Source organism: Eucalyptus grandis, chromosome 3, assembly GCF_016545825.1.
Source record: "Eucalyptus grandis isolate ANBG69807.140 chromosome 3, ASM1654582v1, whole genome shotgun sequence".
NCBI classification, from domain to species: Eukaryota; Viridiplantae; Streptophyta; class Magnoliopsida; order Myrtales; family Myrtaceae; genus Eucalyptus; species Eucalyptus grandis.
In genome coordinates, this window is record NC_052614.1 from 32,218,784 (window position 1) to 32,241,262 (window position 22,479).

Here is a 22,479-nt window from a genome sequence, read left to right on the forward strand (position 1 = left end):
CCGGGAGAGTGTTTCCGAACTTTTCCTCTTCCCATTATATGCTCTTCGAAATTTGTACCACTTGATATCCCAGAAATTGCATCCTCCGAGATCTTCATAGAAGACCCTTCTTCCTGTACATTCCAGTTCATGTCATCATCAATATTCAAATTCAAAAGTATCTTTTGATTTCACAGTTTTCAATGCCACAAGCATCTCTCTTTAGAAAAAGTAACCACCAACATTTTCCGACGATGGAAAATTATTCAAGCAGTTATGTTTGATTTATGTTTTCATGAAAACTGAATACTGTCATGGTGAAATATGTGGTGAATTAAAAGAACCGATCATTTTGTTTCCTTCCAATTTTTTATTATACTTTTATGCCATTAATTTCTTTCCCTCATTGCTGCTTAATACTCCCATGTATATTATTCTCTTTTTGGTTTGCTTTCCATGCTCTTCATTATAACGTGCCAAGAAAAACGATGTCCTATTAATATCTTGATTTCTTTTTATCGACCTTTTCTCAAGTTATTATTACAATCTGTACACATTGTCGATTGACCTTTTGAACCATGTCATCGTGATTTATTCAATCTGTAACGTTCGGCCTTCATGTTTGTAGTTTCGTATTGATATTTTTACAATATGAATCTTCCTTGCTTTTGATAACTATTATTTTAGATTTTATTGACAATTACGTAATTTGAATATAGTATTTAAAGGAAAGCTAAGAGGTTCATGTCACTTTCCTTTTCAATGTTTCGTCCTAACCCGAATATCCTAGTTAGGTTGGCAATGAATTTTTAGTTGGGATTTTAATAGCTAATAAGTACTTATTGGTAGTACCATAACAACCATTGGAGCTTATTAGGGAAATCATCTTCCTTTAGGGGTGTATGAATGAATAATTGGAGTTTAATCCAAAGGGGTAAAGGATTGAACTTCCATGGAATCTGAATAGATCTATATGGCATTGCCACATGAGGTTTTCCAGATTTTCAGTAAAACTGTCATTCTGGATTTATTCGACAATTTCCTAGGGGTATTGCCAGCTTGGCCTATCTCGTATCTTTTCGATTTTATACTTTTCATTATGGTGAAAAGTATAGAAAGCATGCATCATGATCATGATGTACATGTTGATTTTTGCTAGTGCATTTGATCTGGACAAGAAGTCAGCGAGCACGGCAAATCAAGAGGAAAAGTTCAGTTTCACTTCTTGCATGTTGAAGTCCAGGCAGTGGAAGATGCTTATGAATATACTTTTTGTTTTGCGAAGGTTTGAGGTCTCGCATTGGTCGGCCGGTTAAAGAGGCCCTTATGTTTACACCCGCTCCCGTGGTATGAAGCAGGGAGATGGATCTTTGTAATGGAGAAGGAAGAGAGACCAAACTGAGAGAAGGAGACCCCGACACGAAAACCACTTCATTTTGAGAGTTGGGGATGGTTATCGAATTTCCTGCATCTCATACCTATTCTGACGATGAAGACGAATATACCGAAACAAGAGGATGGTTATCAAATTTCCATGTGTATTTGAGCTTCAGAGGATCAGACACCCGCAAGGTCTTTGTGGATCATCTCTGCAATAGCCTCCAAAAAGAGGGGATCCGCGTGGGCTGGGATCACGAGGGGGTGTGTTCTGGGCGGTCAATTCTCCCGTATATCGGGGATGCCGACATCGCCATTCCGATCCTGTCAGAGAACTATCCGGGGAGCAGATGGTGCCTCCGAGAGCTGGCTCAGATTTTGGAGTGGCACAAGAGGATAGGCCAGATCATCATGCCCGTCTTCCTCAACGTCACGCCCTCGGTCGTGAAAAACATATCCCACGGTTACCGCGAGGCTATCGACAAGTATAGACGGACAGGAGTCCACCCAGCAATCCTCCGGGAATGGGAGGAAGCTCTCATCTGTGTGGGATCCATCCCAGGGTTGGAGATTGATAGGTGAGTGTAATTGAGTAAGTTCGATTTAGTAACGTAGCATCCAAATCCCAAGGTAGCGCTTACTTCAATTTAAGTTAATCTAATTAGACTAATGCTAGGTGTCTCAGTACCTGATGTAGCTCCCTCTGATCTGGTATTGAATGTGATCCGCTCGTTTACATTCTTACTCCCAGCTTGCCACATTACTTAATGTTTCGGTTTTGTCGATAAATTTCAATATTCGTAGCCTAACACACATTTAAAAGCACGTGACTCAGTTTTAGTAAAAGTTTGTACCACTAATTGTGTGGCCTGTTTGTCTAAAGCTGATTGCTGTATGATAGTTTTTGAAAGGAGAGCACGAACTTCTTCTTGCAAATCACTTCGGAGTTCAGACATTGATGGACTTACATTAATCTTTATGCATGTGCCTTGTGCACACGCGCACGCACGATACAGCTTAGGCACACATGCTTTGATCATCGACGCACTTGTCACAAATGTGTTGAGGGTGTTGAGGGTGTTGAAGAGACCCTTCGTTGGGATCGAGCATCATGAGGAAGCAGTTATGGAATTACTAAATGTGGAATCTAGTGATGTTCGTGTAGTTGGAATACATGGCATAGGGGGCACTGGGAAGACAACGATTGCAAAGTTTGTCTACAAAAGAATATTTCATCTCTTTGATGGCTGTAGCTTTTTGGAAAGATTTAGAGAAAATACCAAAAAACAGGAGGCTTAGTTGATTTGCAAGGTCAGCTGATTTCTGACCTTCTAGGTGCAATGCATAGAAAAATTCCTTCTGTTGATGACATGATTAAGTCCATCAGAAGCAGATTCTTCCACAAGAAAGTTCTCATTGTGTTCGATGATATCGAACCAGGCTTTAAACTTACTCCAATTTTAGGAAGTCTTGATTGGTTAGGCTCTGGAAGCAGGATCATAATTACCACCAGAGCCGAACAAGCTTTAGATAAGCTTGAAGTGATCCTAAAATATAAGGTTGGGGGAATGCAACGACTTGAAGCCCTTATGCTTTTCCACATCCATGCCTTCAGGGAGAAACCTACTCCAGATGAGTTTGTTACTTTGTCTGAAAAAATAGTATCTACTAATGATTGGCTTGAGTTTTTTACTCTATCCGAAAAAATAGTATCAACTATTGACTGGCTTCCGTTGACTATTGAGGTTGTCGGGTCATATCTATTTTCTAAAGGCAAGGATGTATGGATGCAAACCTTAGACGAGTTGGAAAAAGTACCTAAGCTACAAGTTGAACAGAAGTTTATGGTAATCATCAAAGCATTACCTGACAAGCAAAGACAGATATTTCTGGACATTGCTTGTTTCTTCATTGGAGAGGACAAAAGCGTTGCATGCTACCTGTGGTCTGATTGTGATTCTGCTAGTGAATTGGAATTACAAGTGCTCATTCTCTCCTCCATTATTAAGATTGAGAACAATAAGCTGTGGATGCATGATCAACTTCGAGACCTAGCTAGGGATATCGTCCAAGGGGAACATCGTGAACCTAGAAACCGCAGCAGATTGTGGTTACAAGATGAAGCCTTGGATGTGCTGACAAATGAAAAAGTAAGATACAAGTTCATTACTGTTTTTACCTTACGATTGTGTGCCTTACAATTCAGTGATCCTTTTTTCATAGAGGAAAGACACTTAGGGTGTGTTTGTTTCTTGGAAAATGAATGATTTGGAAAATATTTTCTTAAAAATGATCGCTTATATTTCTTGAAATAATTAGTCATCGATAATTCTTTCATTATTGATAACAATTTATGTATGTATATTTTCATGGAGGATGAAAATATTTTTTGTTAATTTGTCTTTATAAGAGATACAAGCGATCGTTTTCAATGAAATGTTTTCCAAATCATTTACTTTTTGTAAAATAAATGGACTTTTAATAAAATGATTTCTTTAGTTTGAAGTCTCTAACCATTTATTATCTTCACATATTTTTGTGGGAAAATGCAAAGTCCCTTGGTAATCCTATATTCCACATGTAGGGAACGGACATCATTCAAGGTGTTCTTCTCAAATTTGATAGTAGGTCACAGTGCAGCTTTAAACCAGCACATTTTGCAAGTATGTCGAACATAAGATTCCTTAGATTAGATCAGGCAAACCTTGAAGGAAAGTTTGAGCGGCGTCTGTCCAAGTTTGAGATGGCTCCACCAAGGTTGTCCTTGTAATCTTTGTGCTGGAAATTTGGACTTGAAGAAATTGGTTATTCTAGATCTTTCCTGGAGCAAGGTCAATGAAAAATGGAATGGTTGGAGAGAAATCGAGGTAGGGAAGTTTATTATTTTTAATTTCATTTGTCAAATTGTAGCAGAAAAGTTGACTCTTATGTTATTCTACTTTCTGACAGAAAGCCGATAGATTGAAAGTCTTGAACCTCACTGGTTGTGTTGACTTGATCATAACTCCAGACTTGTCTTATTACAAATGTTTAGAGAGATTGATTCTTGAAGGTTGCATTCGATTGGTTGAAGTTGGTTCATCGGTAAAAAGTCTGGAGAGTTTGGTTTTGCTGAACTTGAGGATTTGCTCTGAACTCAATAAGTTGCCTGAAGAGTTGGGTTGCCTCATATCCTTGGAAGAGATTCTTATAGATGGAACTGCTATTCAAAAAATTCCTGCCTCCATCAGTCATTTGCAAAATCTTAGAATATTTAGCGCCTGCAATTGTCTTTCATTGAACCAGCTGCCCGATTCAATTAGTCATGTGAAATCTCTAAGAGTCTTCACACTTAATGGTACCAAAATATCTGAACTTCCCCTGTCTAGAGAGTTAGAAGTGTTACAACACTTGTCAATAAATCATTGTAGGTCAATATTGAAGTTACCAACGTCCTTAGGGACTTTGGCTTCATTGATTGAACTTGATTTATCGAGTACAGCAATTGTCGAATTACCTGATAACATCACTAAGTTATATCTTTTAAGAGTGCTCAAAATAGATTTTACCTTTGTAAGAAAGCTGCCTAGGGCTATATGGATGTTGAAGAGGCTTGAAGAGCTGCATGCTTCAAGATGTCGGAGTTTGGATGGGGAAATTCCTGGAGATATTAAGATGTTTTCCGCATTAAGGGTCTTGAGGCTTGGATACTCTCGGATTTGTGGTCTACCAGATTGCATTTCTACACTTCCCAATCTCCAAACGCTTGATCTGCTTCATTGTGACAAGCTCCATAAGGTGCCAAAACCTCCTTCCACTTTGATAAGCCTATCTATCAGTTCTAAATTGATGGATACAATCCCAGACATAGGTAACCTGGTTAAGTTGGGAGAGTTATACTTGGCTGATGGATCTCAGGAATTGGTGTTACCCGACCAAGGTCAAATTGAGGCCGAAGGACACACTTGTTTGGAGCTTGGGAGTTTGTCAGAGCTAAAGATATTGCAGCTATCTCTGTTAAAGATCCAACTACTACCTGTTGGGTTGGATCACCTTCTTAAGCTCACAAAGCTCTCCCTTTGCTGCATGCACTTGCAATTTCTACCCCGGCTTCCTTCAGGTTTATTCAATCTATCACTTCGCCAGTACAAATCATGGACAGGATTGTCAGATCTTTCGTATTTGGAGCTCCTGTCAGAATGAGCTTTTCGACTGTGCAATAACAGAAATTCCAGGCCTTGAGAAGTTCGAATCCTTGCAAGTTTTCAGAATATCTCACTGCAACGTGCAGCAGCTGGATAAGCTGGAGAACTTGATATCTTTAGCATCATTGAATGTTTCATACTGTCAAAGTCTTGAGAGACTACCCTATCTATCAAAACTGAAGAGGCTGAAAGATATCAAAATCAAGGGCTGTCCGAAGATTCCTGATATTAGAAGTGTGGAACACCTGAATTCCTTCGAGAAGCCAAAAAGTTCAATGTTTGAGGTGGAAAGCTCATCCGAGGTAACCAACATCACTGATTTTCATACTGGACCGCATAAATGGAGGAAGGTACTTGATTAGCACGTGTCAAGTTTGGAATTTTTACACGCATGAATGAATTGCTTAATAGTAACAAAAATGCATAACATGATGAATTAGGATGTACAGGATATTTGCTCCGATTAACACATGCAGAATTATCTTTCAAATGAAATTTGAGTCATCAAGATTTCATATTTCTTTCATATGGGTAGATGGGTCCAAATATGTAAGGACTCCACTCCACTTCCTTTTCTTCTTTAAAAGGGATCTTTCTTACTTTTTGTACTATTTTTCTGCGATATACAACGAAAGAACTTCTATTTGTGCCAATTAGTTTAATCATGCCTTCCGGAGGTGTTGTTACGTTTGAGAGCATTGAACGTTGTATTAGTATCTTAGATCTTTGATGTGGTGTGGAAAAGAGATGACTGTTGTGCCAGTATCTTAAATTTCTAATGTGGTGATTCCGATATGTTCGAGTTAAAAAACAAATCGGATGAGTGGCTCATAGGAGGTATTCCATTCTCCAAACCATTCTCTTGTGATTCAGACTTGTTTGACGAGCTACTCTTCCAAGGACATAGTCTGATCAATACTGTGTATGAAATCTCAAAATTCGTTTGATCTCTTTTCACGTTCAGTCTAAGCAGGGATACATGCTTAACAACCGTTTGACACATAATAGAAATCTTTTTTGATGCACTGAATATACATGCTTAACACTAGTTTTGTCACAGGTGGAATTTAGCATACCGGCTAATACTGAATGTTCTTCCATTCAGGGTGTCAAATGCAAGGACAAAGGTATGCTCTGCATTGAGATTGTCAAATCTGAGTTGTTCTATAAGATTAAGTATGAGTTCAACCTCAAAAGGCAGAACACTGAAAGAGGTCATGGCTGGAAAGCAGCCAGACCATAAGGATAGGCAGTTAAGAAACTATGCTGTATTGTTGGAACTGATTAGACTTTTGACTAAATTTTTTGGGCCATGTATTAAATCTCACGCATTAGTTATTGCTCCTCTTGCTATAGTAAGCATATACAATCCTTAAGAATAAAGTCTACAGGCACTGAAACATTATCAGCCCCTTTTATCCTCGATTACTTTCTGCTTGAAAATGGCTTTTTCTATCCATCCAAAGAGGCGAGGTGAGTCGCTATTTGACACTCGTCTCCTTTCTCATTAGAGGACTGATGAACCCCTTTTGTCCAACAGCTGTTTTTCTGACCGATATGACTACATCAGCAAAGGATGATGGCAACAGTTTCCCTGTCAAAGACGAAGATAAAGATGAATATAACATTCCTGAAGGGGAGAAGAATAAATCTGGTAAAAGCATTGCCTTGGAGACTTCTGACAAGCCCACTCTTCCGCCTAAAGCACAAGCAAAATCTTCCAAGTCTAACGAGTCAATCACTAAAACTATGGGCGCTTCTTCTAACTTGCAAAGTTCTCCCTCTGTTGGAGGTTCATCAACCACAATGGGTAGAGGGAAGGTAATACTATTGACGTCTTCCTTTCCTATTCAATTGACTCTGCCAATGATTAATTCCATATTTATGTCTTTCAGACTGTTGCTTCCAAATTCAGCAGTCAGTTGATTGTCAGAACCAAACCAACACACTCTTTTTCATATAAATCAAACTTTAGTGATGTGGAGCCTGATAAGGATTCCAGTTTGTCAGTGGATCTGATAGGGACTGAAACTACTGGCATCTCTCCATCAGCAGAGCAAGATGACATGCTATTTGACAGGGCATCAACTATAATTTATTTGGCAACAATTGGTTCTGCCGTGCCTCCTCCTGCTGCCCGACCAAAGTCATCATCAGCAACGGGCAAAGGTAAAGCACCCATTGTTGTTGAGGCAGATTTATGTGGTGACGGAGAGGAATCTCTTTTCTCAAAGGTAGAGTCTCTGTTGAGTGATGACTCTGGAAAGCAAAATACTGGGACAGAGATGTCACGAGCAAGTCAATTTGATCTTCAAGCATACCATAAAGAGGTGGAAGACATAATGAGTCAGGGGCTCCTGGCAATTATGTTTAATCCCAAGCTACCGGGGCGTTTGCAAGAATTATTGAACATCTTGGTCAAACAGAACACGCCAGAGGTCTATACAATCGGACATCAACATGTCTATCTCAAATTGCAGAAGTTCATTCCGTCTGTGGGTGACTCCCTCTCTTCCCAACAAAAGATCCTTACCGAATGTGAGAGATTTGAAAGAGAGTTTAATAAGGAAAAGGATTTTTTGGCGTCTGACAAGGAAGAAGTTCTTTTGCTTGAGAGACAATTTAAAGAAAAAGCTGACAGTGTGGCTGACAATGAGCAAGTTATTGCCAAACTTCAAGCGGAGATTGAGGCACGCAAGCTGACAGTTGAAAATGCAAAGTCAGAACTATTATCTTTGAGGATAAAGAAATCAGAGAAATTTAAGGAACTCAAAAATAAGTACGAGCAGGTCCATAGTATGAAAAGCGAGAATCCAAGCATGGAAAAGAAGAGAAATCAAGCTCAGGAAACGATTCATAAAATAAATGTAGAGTGGAATGAATTGTGTGCGGATATTAAAGGTCGATTGGCCTTTAACTAGGCTGGCACTTTTAACTCTCTTTTATTTTTTATTTTTTTTGAACTAATAACTCTCTTTTTTTTAATCTTCATATATGGAACTTTTCCATTTAGCGGAAAACTGGTTTGGAGTTTCATTCCTAGTTATTTATCATTGCTGAAAGCGTGAAACAAAGAGAACACTTACGCAAGCAAGCGACTGCTCTTTGAAGGAAAACCATTTGAGTAAGAGAATTAACTTGCTCAGCTTGCAAACTCAGCATGTCGCTCGGCTTGGTCTGCAATCTCTGAAGGCTCCCTGTAACTAGTCATGCCAGAGGAAAGATTGCTGGTTTCAGGAGGCAGCAGGCCATGCAGAGTCCTCTATGCGTCACTGTGCTTCTCGTTCTTCTTTGCCATAGTCCTCTTTGGTAGAGAAGGTGGCCTCCGTAATAATATAGGCTGAAATTAGCATAATGTAGATATTCCATGCGGGCTCTCTCCACTGTGAATTTCAGCAAAATCCAGATGTATCCATGCACGCAAAGATGTGGCTTTGTCTATGATGCCTTGTTCTACGGGGCAACCTTATCCACCATCCAGGTTTGTCAAGAGAAATTGATAACCCTGTCAATAAAGTTAGGCAACAGTGTATAAGACCACATGGCAGGAATTGAGACATAGCATCTAGGTTGCCCCCGGAGACCACCTAGAAGGAGTAAGCATGCGGTGGGTCATTGCCTATCCTTGGACCTCGACCTCCATCCAATGTATCATTGAGCCACATACTCGGAGAAGAATCTACCTTTACTTTCGACAAAAATAAACTAGTTAAGAATTATCATAATTGAAGGTCAGACTTGAAATATTCGTTTTCAATTTGGACTAAAATCGCAGTTGATTTATTTATTTATTAGAAATTCCCACCTAAATTCACCTACTCACCGTTTATTTATTTTTATAAGCGATATAATTTTAAAATGGTTCATTTTCGTGAAATAAAATTGGAAATGACGAATAAGTTCACTCACCCAACGGTCATTGTTAATTTGTTACTCTGTTTACATCCGCTGGTCCTTGGAAGCCTTGGTGGAACTGGTCCAGTCCATGGAACCATTTTAACCGGAGAAGTTCCACGCCCGGACGGAGGACCTACTTCTACCATAGTCCGGGTCGCAGTGTCGCACTGTCAAGAGTCTGTCCGAGGAAATTTTCCGAGCATTGGTGAGTCTTCTTTTGACAGGAAATACAAGAAAAAGAGGAGGAAATTATATGTGTATTGCATTAATTTGTATACAAGCACATTAGTACATTTATAGTGCAATTTATAGTGCAAAGATGGAAGAGAATAAAAGGAAACAATATACAAAGAATAATAAATTTCCTATTTACTAAAACTTCCTATTCATTAAATCAATCAATCTACAATCAGGATCAAGCACAATCTTCAACTACATCTCCAACACTCCCCCTCAAGCTGATGGCCTATATATGTCGAGGACACCCAGCTTGCTTAGTAGATAACTATGTTGTCTCTGACATAATGGCTTGGTGAAGATGTCTGCAGGTTGATCCATTGTTCCAATACCTTTTGCTACAAGGATTCCTTCTCTGATCTTATCTCGTGTGAAGTGGCAATCAACTTCAATGTGTTTCGTCCTTTCGTCCTTTCATGAAAAACTGGATTTGCTGCCAATTTGAGTGCAGCATCATTGTCACAAAATAATTCAGTTGATCCACTAACCTATAACCCGAGATCTGAAAGTAATCCTCGAATCCAGATCACTTCGCAAGTGGTCTTTGCCATGGCTCGATATTCTGATTCAGCCGATGATAAGGAGACAGTTGATTGCTTCTTTGTCTTCCAAGAGATTAATGACTTTCCCAACTTGATGCTGAAACCAGTAATTGATCTTCTGGTCATTGGACAAGTAGCATAATCCGTATCACAGAAAGCCGTCATCTTCATGTTACAGTCACGGGATAAGAAAATCCCAAGTCCTGGACATCCCTTCAAATACTTCACAATTTTTAAAGCTGCATCCATATGAGATTGTTTTGGACTATGCATGAATTGACTGAGTATCTGCACTGCATAGCATATATCAGGTCTTGTCATAGTAAGATATATTAATTTACCAACAAGTTGTTGATATGCTGACGGGTCTTTGAGTAATGGGTCCTCAATAGATGAAGAAGAACTCAAATCATATTCATGAGTAGTCAATTTGGCATTCTGCTCAGCTAGTATGACAGTTGGTTTGCATCTAGATAACCCAGCTTCAGAAACAATTTCAAGAATGAACTTCCTCTGACTAAGATTGATACCTTTGTCGGATCAAGCAATTTCAATTCCAAGAAAATATTTGGGTGGTCCCAAATCCTTGATATGGAAAGTAAAGTGCAAATATTTTTTAAATCTTGCAACATGTGAGTCATTGTTTCCCATAACAAGTATATCATCAACATATATCAGCGAGATAGATTGATGAATTACCTTCACTCCATGTAAACGAGGGCATAATCATGCTTAGAGTGTTGAAATCCCGCATTAGTTAATGCAGCAGTGAATTTGGCGTACTACTTGTTGGAGAAATCCTCGTGAAGAGTTTTGAAGTTGACAAAATGTTTCCGTCAGTCTAGCCTGAAGGTCTGCAGACTCTGCTAGTTAAAGTCTGAAGACTTCCGGACTGCCAGACTTAAGACTCAAAGTCTATCCTCATTGGCTTGATCTACGATCCGTTGAAGAAAGGTTATCCCGAACTGGATGTTTTGTTCAGATTTAAACCTTATCATCTGGAGAAGATCTCGTGGCTGGAGAAGACGTATCAGAATCCTTTGATTGATCAAGATTGATTCAATGACGAAGATTCGATGAGTGTCTAAATATTATTGGAATGTTTCGCTTATGGAAACCAAGATCCCGATTGTATGGGCGAACGAGGATTGATGGGCTATCAACACGTTCCTTTAATAGCTCGAACGATCTTCCTAATTGATTACGTCCAACGGGTAGATTGGAGGAATTCCTTTGGAAAGTGCCAACGGGTATGATGGCATAAAGGAGTATATAAGGAAGACGTTCTTAGTTGTTTTAAGAAGTGTGCGATAGAAAAATTCCGAAGTCTGAAGCTCCTATTTGTTTAGATAAATCTCTTGAGCGAATACTTGTATACAAAAGAGAGTCTATATTTGTGAGAGACCTTGAGGAGGTGTGATAGAACATCTACACTTTGTGGAATCAAGGCAAAGGCTGTGCTGTAACTACTCTTTTGATCATAGTGAAATCCAGCCGGTGGGCTGTCGGTGTGGAAGAGTGGACGTAGGCTTGGAATAAGCCGAACCACTATAAATCCTGTGTTTGATTTTCTCTTCCTTACTCTCTCTACATCGATCATATTTCAATCTGTTGCATACGTATTTGAGAGAAATAGTTTGTGCGCATATTCACCCCCCCTCTAGGTGTTTATACTAGCAATATCACTACTGTCTAGATGCTTGTTTCAATCCGTACAGGGATTTGCGTAGACGGCATACCCGAGACTCCCCCTATCTGCGTAATCCCTGTGGAAGTTCCATATAGATTTCTTCATCGAGATCGCCGTGAAGGAAGGCATTATTGACATCCACCTGATGTAAAGACCAATTTCTTATGGCTGCAATGGATAAGAAGGAACGAACGGTGACTTCTTTGGCAACAGGGGAGAAGGTTTCATGATAATTGAACCCTTCTTTCTGAGTGAATCCTTTAGCCACTAGTCGAGCTTTATATCTTTCAACTGAACCATCTGCCCGATACTTGATTTTATAAACCCATTTACATCCGATGGGTTTTCGATGTGAGGGAAGTGGAACAATGTCCCAAGTATGGTTCTCCATCAAGGCAGTAAGTTCTAATTCCATGGCATGTTGCCATCTTAGATCACGATATGCTTCATGGAAAGAAGAAGGTTCGTTTTCTTCCGAGAGACGGCTGACACAACACATATGTTCCGGTGATAGTCTATTAAAAGACACATATGAAGAGACAGGATACCTCGTACACGGAGATCGTGATGTAGAACAAATGTAATCCTTAGTCCATGTAGGTGGACGAGTTTGTCGTCCCGGAGCGTCGAGGCTGTTCGGCGACTCTTTTGGTTCGGAGTCTTTGAGAAAGGTTCAAAAATAGTCTCGATGGAGCTGAGGCAAGGAGGATTCTCAGTTGTTACGAAGATAAGTTGTCTTCGAAAGAGGTGGCCTTCCTTGGAACAGTGGATGGTTCCGGAGCAATTAACGAGATATTGAGAAGCCATAGATAAATCTTCTTCGAGACAAAAAAGGCCTATGATTTGGGGATGATGATGCGGAGGACGAATGTATCATATCTTTAAATGGAAAAATATCCTCATGAAAGATGACATCCTGCTGATAAAGAAATGTCCAGTAGAAATCTCCATAACTCGATAGCCTTTTTGAAGAGATGGATATCCCATGAATATGCATTGTGTGGCACGAGGACCCATTTTATCCAAAGGGCCGACATTTGTTGCATAACACAGACAACCAAATACTCGAAGATGATCATTGCGAGGCTATGCATTATAAAGTAGTTCAAATGGAGTTTTCCCATCCCGAATACGAGTTGGCATGCGATTAATCAAATAGGCTGCGGTGACCACACAATCTCCCCAAAAACCTTCGGGAATAGAGGCTTGATATTTTAACGCACGTGCTACTTCTAAGAGATGCCTGTGCTTAGGTTCTACAACCCCATTTTGTTGTGGTGTGTGTTAGGGAAATCCCTTATGATGTTTTGAAGATGACAAAATAAATCAAAGGCTACTAACATGTTTGATGGTTGAGTAATAGACCATGCAGATAATAGAACATGTAAAGGATATTATCAAAGTCTGAAGACTGCCAGACGCAAGACTCAAAGTCTGAAGACTGCCAGACTCAAGACTCAAAGTCTGAAGACTGCCAGACTCAAGACTCAGATTGTAAAGTCTACAAACCCAGATTGTAAAGTCTCAAGACTCATATCGTAAATTCTACAGACTTAGACTTTACATCCAGATTCAATGAATCGTAACTCAAGCCCAATCATACAACGGCTAGTGATTTGGTTTGGATTCCACATCAAGATTGATTTGATTGATTCAATCTATGTGATTGACAATTGGATGTTGAAGACAAGAACTTTCTATACGAAGAAGCTTTACTTATGGAAACCAAGATTTCGTTTGTATGGGCGATCGGAATCAATTTGGGATTTTACCTTTGTCACTCAACGGCTACCAAATCTTCTAGATACAGAGCTGTCCAATGGGTATATTGGAAGACGATTCTCCGGGATACTGTCCAACGGGTAGTTTGGAAGTGGAGGAGTATTTAAGGAGATCATGGACCGATGAGCAAGTAAGAGACGGAGCGTAGAATTTATAATTCCAAAGTCGGCGACTTTAGATCATATACTTGTCTCTTGAGAGCTTAAACGTTTGTAATCTTGAGAGAAATACCAAGAGAGTGACTTAGTGAGATAGTGTGATCTACTAAGTGTTTGCACTCGGAGTTGTAATCTCTTGTTGATTGCATAGTGGAATCCAGCCAAGAAGGCTGTTATCGTGGGAGAGTGGACGTAGGCTTGGATTAAGCCGAACCACTATAATTTCTGTGTTCTTATTCTCTTCCCTAACTCCTTTATTTTGTTTATACTAGCACTCTCAATTGGTATCAGAGCCAAGTGCTCGGTTTATAAAAGTGTTTTTACTTTTGAGCTAAAGATCCATGGCTAGTATGCTAGCACCAGGACTTATGGAAGGGCAAAGCAACACAAGGCCACCATATTTTGATGGAAAGGAATACGACGTGTGGAAGAACAGAATGAAAGCATTCATAAGATCCAGAGATCTCTTGCAAAGGGATGTTGTGGAAAGAGGAATCAATCTCACTATTGCGTCTACATCAAATAAGAATAGCAAAGACAAAGAAAGCGAAACTCCCGCTCCTATGTCTCGGATGGAGATGTCCAAAAGAGAAGCGCTTGATGCAAAAGCTATTTATTCTTTATATTGCGCATTGTCTCCTGTTGAATATAACATAATCTCTTCATGTGAAACAGCAAAGAAGTTTGGGATAAACTTCATGTTACATATGAAGGGACCGATCGTGTAAAAGAGACAAAAGTAAACTTCTTGCTCGGCAAATATGAATCCTTCAAGATGAAGCAAGGAGAGTCAATTGGAGATATGTTCAGCCGTTTTACAGAAATTGTAAATGGTTTAGCATATCAAGGTCAGCAATTTTCTTCTCCAATGAAGGTCAACAAACTCTTGCGAGGTCTCTCAAAAGATTGGAACCATGTCAAGACCTCAATCCGGGAGACTCAAAGGATTATGCCACTCACCGTTGATGAATTAATCGGCACTCTTCAATCCTATGAAGTGGAGCAACTCAACGATGAAGATCCTGAAGGTAAAAAGTCCATTGCTTTAATATCTAATGCTGTTTTTGATGAAACAGACTCAGAAAATGACATGGACAATGAAGAACTTGCCTTTATGGTCAAGAAATTCAAAAAGCTAAGTAGAAAAGGAAGGAAATTCGATGGAAGAAAATACAAGCATAATGGCCAGAAAAGAATAATAAAAGAAGACGATGAACAAAGAAATCTATGCTTGATGGCACATTCAGAATCGAGTCTAACTCGGACGGAGACTCGAGAATCGAGTCGATTCGAACCGGACTCGAGAATCCGATGAGGAAATCAAGGGAGAAATCGAATCCAAAAGAAAAGGAAAAGAATCGTGATCATCTCAAAAAGGCAACAAATTGAGGGGAGCATTGATCAATTATGGAAAAATCTTTTTGGATTGATTATGATCTTATTATGGATGGAAGGAAAGTGTACGTGAATTTCATGATGCATCCGTGATTTTTATTGGATATTTGCTGATATGATCGAAGTAAGCTATATTGCATATCTTTAATATTCGATAAAAGCTGATTTGTGGAAATTGTGATTCATGCAAGATATTTGTTATCATTCTCTACGTGAATCCATTATTATCACTTTTTGATTATGACAAAAAGGGGGAGAAGTTATGAATATGCATATGTGCTGATTGGTTTGATATTATTGCATAATATTGAGCTGCGATTATTTTCTAAATATTATTATGCTCAATATATTTGTTATCTTCTGATATCCTTTGATTTAAATTAATAAAAGCGTGTTTACAAATCTGCATATTCAGAGATTGTTTTGTCATCATCAAAAAGGGGGAGATTGTTAGGGAAATCCCTTATGATGTTTTGAAGATGACAAAATAAATCAAGGCTACTAACATGTTTGATGGTTGAGTAATAGACCATGCAGATAATAGAACATGTAAAGGATATTATCAAAGTCTGAAGACTGCCAGACGCAAGACTCAAAGTCTGAAGACTGCCAGACTCAAGACTCAAAGTCTGAAGACTGCCAGACTCAAGACTCAGATTGTAAAGTCTACGACCCAGATTGTAAAGTCTCAAGACTCATATCGTAAATTCTACAGACTTAGACTTTACATCCAGATTCAATGAATCGTAACTCAAGCCCAATCATACAACGGCTAGTGATTTGGTTTGGATTCCACATCAAGATTGATTTGATTGATTCAATCTATGTGATTGACAATTGGATGTTGAAGACAAGAACTTTCTATACGAAGAAGCTTTACTTATGGAAACCAAGATTTCGTTTGTATGGGCGATCGGAATCAATTTGGGATTTTACCTTTGTCACTCAACGGCTACCAAATCTTCTAGATACAGAGCTGTCCAATGGGTATATTGGAAGACGATTCTCCGGGATACTGTCCAACGGGTAGTTTGGAAGTGGAGGAGTATTTAAGGAGATCATGGACCGATGAGCAAGTAAGAGACGGAGCGTAGAATTTATAATTCCAAAGTCTGAGCGACTTTAGATCATATACTTGTCTCTTGAGAGCTTAAACGTTTGTAATCTTGAGAGAAATACCAAGAGAGTGACTTAGTGAGATAGTGTGATCTACTAAGTGTTTGCACTCGGAGTTGTAATCTCTTGTTGATTGCATAGTGGAATCCAGCCAAGAAGGCTGTTATCGTGGGAGAGTGGACGTAGGCTTGGATTAAGCCGAACCACTATAATTTATGTGTTCTTATTCTCTTCCCTAACTCCTTTATTTTGTTCATACTAGCACTCTCAGTGTGTAGGTACAAGAACTCTCGTGAAGTATCCCTTGAGAAGATAGGATTTTTGTACAATCATAAGTGAAAAATTCACTCCCATTATCTGTACGAATTCGTTGCACAGATTCTTTGAATTGAGTTTTGACCAAGGAAACAAAATTCGAAAGATGAGTAAATGTTTGGCTTTTTGAGTGCATAAGATATACCCAAGTGGCCCTTGTATAATCATCCACAATCGTGAGAAAGAAACGGGAGCCATCACGATGAGAAGTGTGATAAGGTCCTAGATGTCCATATGAAGTAAAGCAAATTTCCTATCTGCTCGAGACGTACTTTTTGGAAATGCTCGAGATTGTTTGGCCAAGGGACAAATTGAACATTTAGGACGAGGAAAACATGCACTATGCCCAATCTTCGATGGAAAAGAAGATTTTTATTTCGATTAATAGCATTACAAGAGATGTCTTTATTTAGTAATTCTATATCTCTTGGCGAATCAATCCAGTAGTACAGTCCTTCTGTAATACTACCCAAGCCCATTAGTTTGCCAGTCGAACGGTCCTAAAAGAAACAATTCTCGGAGCTGAATATTGCATGACAGGAACTATCTATGCAAACTTTTGAGACAAAGAGTAGATTGAACTCAAAATCATGAATGTATAAGACATTTCTGAGGACAAAGTGAGGACCAAGGTGAACAGTGCCAATCTTGGTAACTTGAGTCACGTTTCCATTTGGAAGACGTACTGATATCGGGAATTCTGATTTTCTATCGATTGTGGAAAAAAAGATGCTCGGTACAAATTATATGGTCACTAGCCCCTGTATCAATTATCCATGCATTCATAGAAAAAGAATTTCCCTCATGAAGAAAAGTACCTGAGAATCCTGCACTTTTGTCACCCATCTTCAATTGATTCATAATTTGCAGGATATTTTGATACTGATCTTGAGTAATTGTTTGATGTGCTCCATCCATCCTTTGTGTCAAGACCTGATAAGCTGACGATTCCTTTTCTTTCCTATTTTTATCAGTAGGCTTTCCATGCAATTTCCAGCATGTTTCAATAGTATGGTGTGGACGTTTGCAATATTCACAATATTTATTTTTAAATTTATTATATTGCCCACTGACCTTTCCTGATGACGTGGCGCCACGCGGATCATAGGATCCCTTATAAACTTGAGCTGACGTGGCGCCATGATAGCCGTCCGATCTATTGAAGTTCTCGGATGATCTATAGCCGTCCATCCTCTCTCGCGGTGATCTATACCCGTCCATCCTCTCGCGCCGATCTGGACCGTCTAGTAGCCCCCCTGAATCAGAGCCGTTGGATCTCCCGTGCGAATCCATACCGTTGGATCTCCCTTGCGAATCCAGATCGTCCGATCGAAAAAAGGTAGGGTTTCCGTCGCTTTTCCTTCTCGCCGCAGCTGCATTACCCATTTTTGGGTATCCCGAACGGGTAGTCGTTCCACTGCCTCTGGCCATCGCGTCTCGTGAGCCCACGCCGGACGGAAAAATAGCAAGGCTCATCCCTTCTCCCACTCGGGCGTGCTCGGCCACGGCGAGGCGCTGACTCTCTTCTTGGACGGCAAACTGATAAATGCGTCCGAGCGGCGGCGATGGTCCCATGGCGAGAATCTGAGACCTAAAAGCTGAGTAAGAATCGTTGAGTATAAGTAAGAACCGCGTGCTTTTCTCCCTTTCCCGCATGTCTCTGTACTGTCTTAGGGTTGTTTCAGGTCCCTGAAGACGATCCTCGGCTGATTCCAGTTCATTCCACAGAGAGGAGAGACGGTTGAAGCAAGCGGTAACCAAGAGGTTCCCTTGCTTCAATTCCGTCAAGCTTTGCGTGATGCTGAAGAGCCGCGCTCGATCAAGCCGGCCATACATCTCTCTGACGCTATCCTAGATCTGTTTGGAGTCTTCGGTAGGTGGTAATTCATCCGCGACATCGGGGGCGAGCGTGTTGCCAATCCAAGTGCGAACCAACTGGTTGCACTTCCGCCAGAGGCGCTGGAGGCGTTCGTCGGTCGGAAAGGGGACGGTTCCGTCAAGGAAGCCGTCCTTGTCTTTGGTCACCAGAGCCCGCCGGAGGTCTCGAGCTCACAAGGAATAATTTTCCAGTCCGGTAAGCTGGTTGCTGATGAGGCGTAACTCAGGGCCATTCGTCGGCGAAGTGTAGAGGGGATCGTCAGGCTCCAGCCGGCCGCCGCCACCAAATGGAAGGACCATCGGCATGAATCCGGGTTGAAGTCCCGGGTAGGGATTCATCCCTTGACCCAGGATGGATCCGGCTTCCTGACCCGACAATGTCTGTTCGGGTCGAAATCCCGGCATGAATCCGGGTTGAAGTCTCGGGTAGGGATTCGTTCCTTGACCCGGGATGGATCTGGCTTCTTGACCCGACGGCGTCTATTCGGGTCGAAATCCCGGTAGGGATTTATCCCATGACCCGGGACAGCTCCGTGTCCCTAACCCGGGATCGTCTGACCCGATACTTCAGTTAGGCTTACTACAGACGACGTAGGTCCATATGGGTATTGGGTCCACATCTGTCCTGGCCCAGTAGCCCACTGAAAGAGGGAAAATTGGTGGCCACTGGACTGAGCCAGAGGTTGGGCCCATCGCAGGATTCAACCCTGTAGAGAGAGTTTCTTCAGAAGATTGATCTTCGCCAGTTGCGATCACTGGATCTGGGGTAGGTGTTCCTTCTACGAAAGAGCTCTCAGCATTCTTGTCCTTTGTCATGATATCAAGAAAAAAAGAAGAATTCCTATTCGGTTTGCTGATTGTTTTGCAGGGTGCAACAACGCTCAGAGAAAGGAACCGAAGGCAACTCGAAAGATGCGGAAGCTAGGCCAGGAAGGACTGCTCTGATACCATGATAGGAAATACAAGAAAAAGAGGAGGAAATTATATGTGTATTGCATTAATTTGTATACAAGCACATTAGTACATTTATAGTGCAAAGATGGAAGAGAATAAAAGGAAACAATATACAAAGAATAATAAATTTCCTATTTACTAAAACTTCCTATTCATTAAATCAATCAATCTACAATCAGGATCAAGCACAATCTTCAACTGCATCTCCAACATCTTTCCAGCTGCAAATGTCGAAAGAAGGTCCTCACAGCGGTTCGAGCTCAGCATCACCAGCTCCGGTGACAGAAAACAACTTCGACGTGTTCCTGAACTTCAAAGGAAGCAACAACCGATATGGGTTCACCGATGTTCTCTACAACGGCCTCATTGGCGCCGGGGTTCGCACCTTCGAGGCGAAGAAGAGCATTTTGAGGGGGAGTACATTAAGAAGCAGCTTCCCGAGGCAATCAAGCTGTCAAAGATCGACATCCCGATCCTGTCTAAGGGCTATGCCTCGAGTAAATGGTGCCTGCGAGAGCTGGCTCAGATGGTCGGGTGGCTCAAAGATGGAATGATCATCATGCCGGTCTTCTTCCACATCTCGGCATGGGATGTGAAAATGAAGGACGAGGAGGGTATCTACACCGCTGACATCAAGGCACACGAGAAGAAAGGAGTTGACCAGGATACGATCCAGAAATGGGTGGATGATGCCCTCAAAGAAGTGACATCTTTGAAAGGGCGGCAACTGAACGATGTGGATGGGTAAGGTCTTAGTATCTGTAACTAATTCTGCTTTCTTTCCTTGTCCGCATCCCCAAACAGCACTTCCAATGGACAATCCTCCATTTGGTCTGAAAACGTTACCATTGCTATTCCAGAATACGGGGTCTGCTAAGGCTTGTGATGAGCATGGCCCAAGGTCAATCTGAGTTTTTCTTTTTGGGGTTGGCTAATGGTCGTTCTGAATTGACTGGGAAACACACCGTTGCAATTGTACCAAGCGTTCGACCATTCAGTCACGTTCGCCTTTCATCAGTTTCAGATCTTTATCCACAGTTGCAGTATCCATGGCATCGTGTTCTTTCCTTCTTTCTGAAACTTTTTTTGGTTTTCTAGGCAAGGAGAATTTGCGATAATGATGGTCTCAAAAGTTATGAAGAAATTGAGAAAGGCTAAGCTCAATTTGTCCGACAAATTAGTCAGGATTGAAGACCACTTGACTAAGCTGAGGAGAAAGTTGGATACTGACTCTAGTGACGTGCGGATGATTGTCATCTCCGGCATTCCAGGCATTGGCAAGACAACCCTCGCAAAGTCTCTCTACAATGATATCTGCCACCTCTTTGATCGTCGCACTTTTCTTGGCAATATTCAAGAAACTTCTGCAAAAAAGGGTGTTCTAGCTTTACAAAATCAGTTGGTTTCTGACATCATCCAAAGGGACTTGGCAAACTTCAACTCGGTTGAGGAAGGAGTTAGCTTCCTCAAAGACAGATTCAGCACATTGAAAGTCCTCATCCTTCTGGATGATGTGCATGAGAAGACTCAGCTTGAAGCATTGGTTGGAAGTCTCAATTGGTTCGGTTCAGGGAGTAGGATCATTATCACGACCAAATATAAATTAGTTCTCAGTGGGCGTGAAGTAACAGAAACTTATGATGTCACAGAGATGAATCATGGTGATGCTCTAAAACTTTTTTGTAGACACGCCTTTGCAAAGGATTGTCCAGAACATGACTATGTTGATCTCTCTGAAAGAATTGTGTCTGCTACTGGAAGACTTCCATTAGCTTTTGAGCTCGCAGGTTCACAATTGTCTATGTTTCAGGAACAAAAAGAAGTATGGGGAGCTCTGCTGGAAAAGTTAGAAAAACTACCTGACAATGATGTCCAGAAGAAGTTGAAGATTCATTATGAACTATTGAGCAGTTCCCAACGGCATATTTTTCTCGACATAGCTTGTTTTCTTGTGGGAGAGGATAAAAAAATAGCATCTTACATGTGGAAGGAACTTGGCTTGTTCCCTTCTCTCGAACTCGAGAAGCTCTATCTCATGTCCATGATAAAGATTGGAGATGGTGATAGGATGTGGATGCATGATCAGCTGAGGAAGCTTGGCAGGCAAATTGTTCAAGACGACCGCACGAAACATGGGAACAACAGTAGACTATGGGCCACTGAAGCTCGGAAGGTTTTTAAACAAGATGAGGTAAGATTTGACGTTTCCTTCTTGGTCCGTCTATTGAATATTTAACTCTCCTTGTTTTGATCCCCTTTGGAAAGAGCAAAACATAAATGATCCTCAGTTCTCTTCTGTATTGGGGTTACACTGGCTTCTGTCTAACATTGGTGTTTGACCAACAGAGCCAAACGAAGGTCGAAGCTCTGTGTCTTGACATGGATAACACTGAGCAAAAAGTCATGGATGATCGATTGCAGGCCTGTTTGACTGCTGACGAATTTAAAAGAGTGCCAAATCTCCATCTCCTCATTTTGGATCACTTTGATATCAAGCACGATTTTAGCAATCTTCTTTTGAAGTTACTTTGGCTCCGTTGGCATGGTTGTCCGAGAGCGTTTAATGTAGTCAATTTGAATTTGGTGGACTTGGTCATTTTCGATTTATCGTGGAGCAAGGTAACTGAAGGTTGGGAGGGTTGGAATAATATAAAGGTAGCTCAAATACTTTGCGTTTCCCTTTTAACTTGAACACTTACTGCAACATTAACAGATTCTGTCTACTTGTATTGCTTGCAGTTGTCGAGCAAGTTGAAAGTCTTAATTCTCAGAGGCTGTGTTGACTTGATACAAACTCCAAACTTCTCTAATTTCAGGGCTTCGGAGATACTGATTTTAGAATATTGCTCTCATTTGGTTCAGATTGACCCATCAATTGGTCAGTTGCAACATTTGCAAATTTTAGATCTGAAATTCTGCACTGACCTCAGTAACTTGCCCAGAGAACTTGATTCTCTGGAAGCTTTGAGAGAGCT

The 22,479-nt window shown here is 40.8% G+C and overlaps 1 protein-coding gene across 1 annotated transcript; it reads left to right on the forward strand.

The window, feature by feature from the left end:
- The first annotated feature begins 19,151 nt into the window (after window positions 1-19,151).
- On the forward strand, window positions 19,152-22,225 carry LOC108958177 (disease resistance protein RPV1-like). Its single transcript, XM_039309559.1, has 4 exons — window positions 19,152-19,155; window positions 19,684-20,248; window positions 20,603-21,695; window positions 21,851-22,225. The coding sequence occupies exons 1-4, from the start codon at window positions 19,152-19,154 to the stop codon at window positions 22,193-22,195; spliced, it is 2,007 nt and encodes a 668-aa protein (XP_039165493.1). The 3' UTR covers window positions 22,196-22,225.
- Window positions 22,226-22,479: the final 254 nt, after the last annotated feature.

What these genes read in the sequence shown, in the direction of transcription:
- LOC108958177 (XM_039309559.1), top strand. An exon ending in CAACTGAACGATGTGGATGG is followed by an intron (nt 20,249 to 20,602) that starts GTAAGGTCTTAG and finishes TTGGTTTTCTAG; the next exon opens with GCAAGGAGAATTTGCGATAA. An exon ending in AGGTTTTTAAACAAGATGAG is followed by an intron (nt 21,696 to 21,850) that starts GTAAGATTTGAC and finishes TTTGACCAACAG; the next exon opens with AGCCAAACGAAGGTCGAAGC.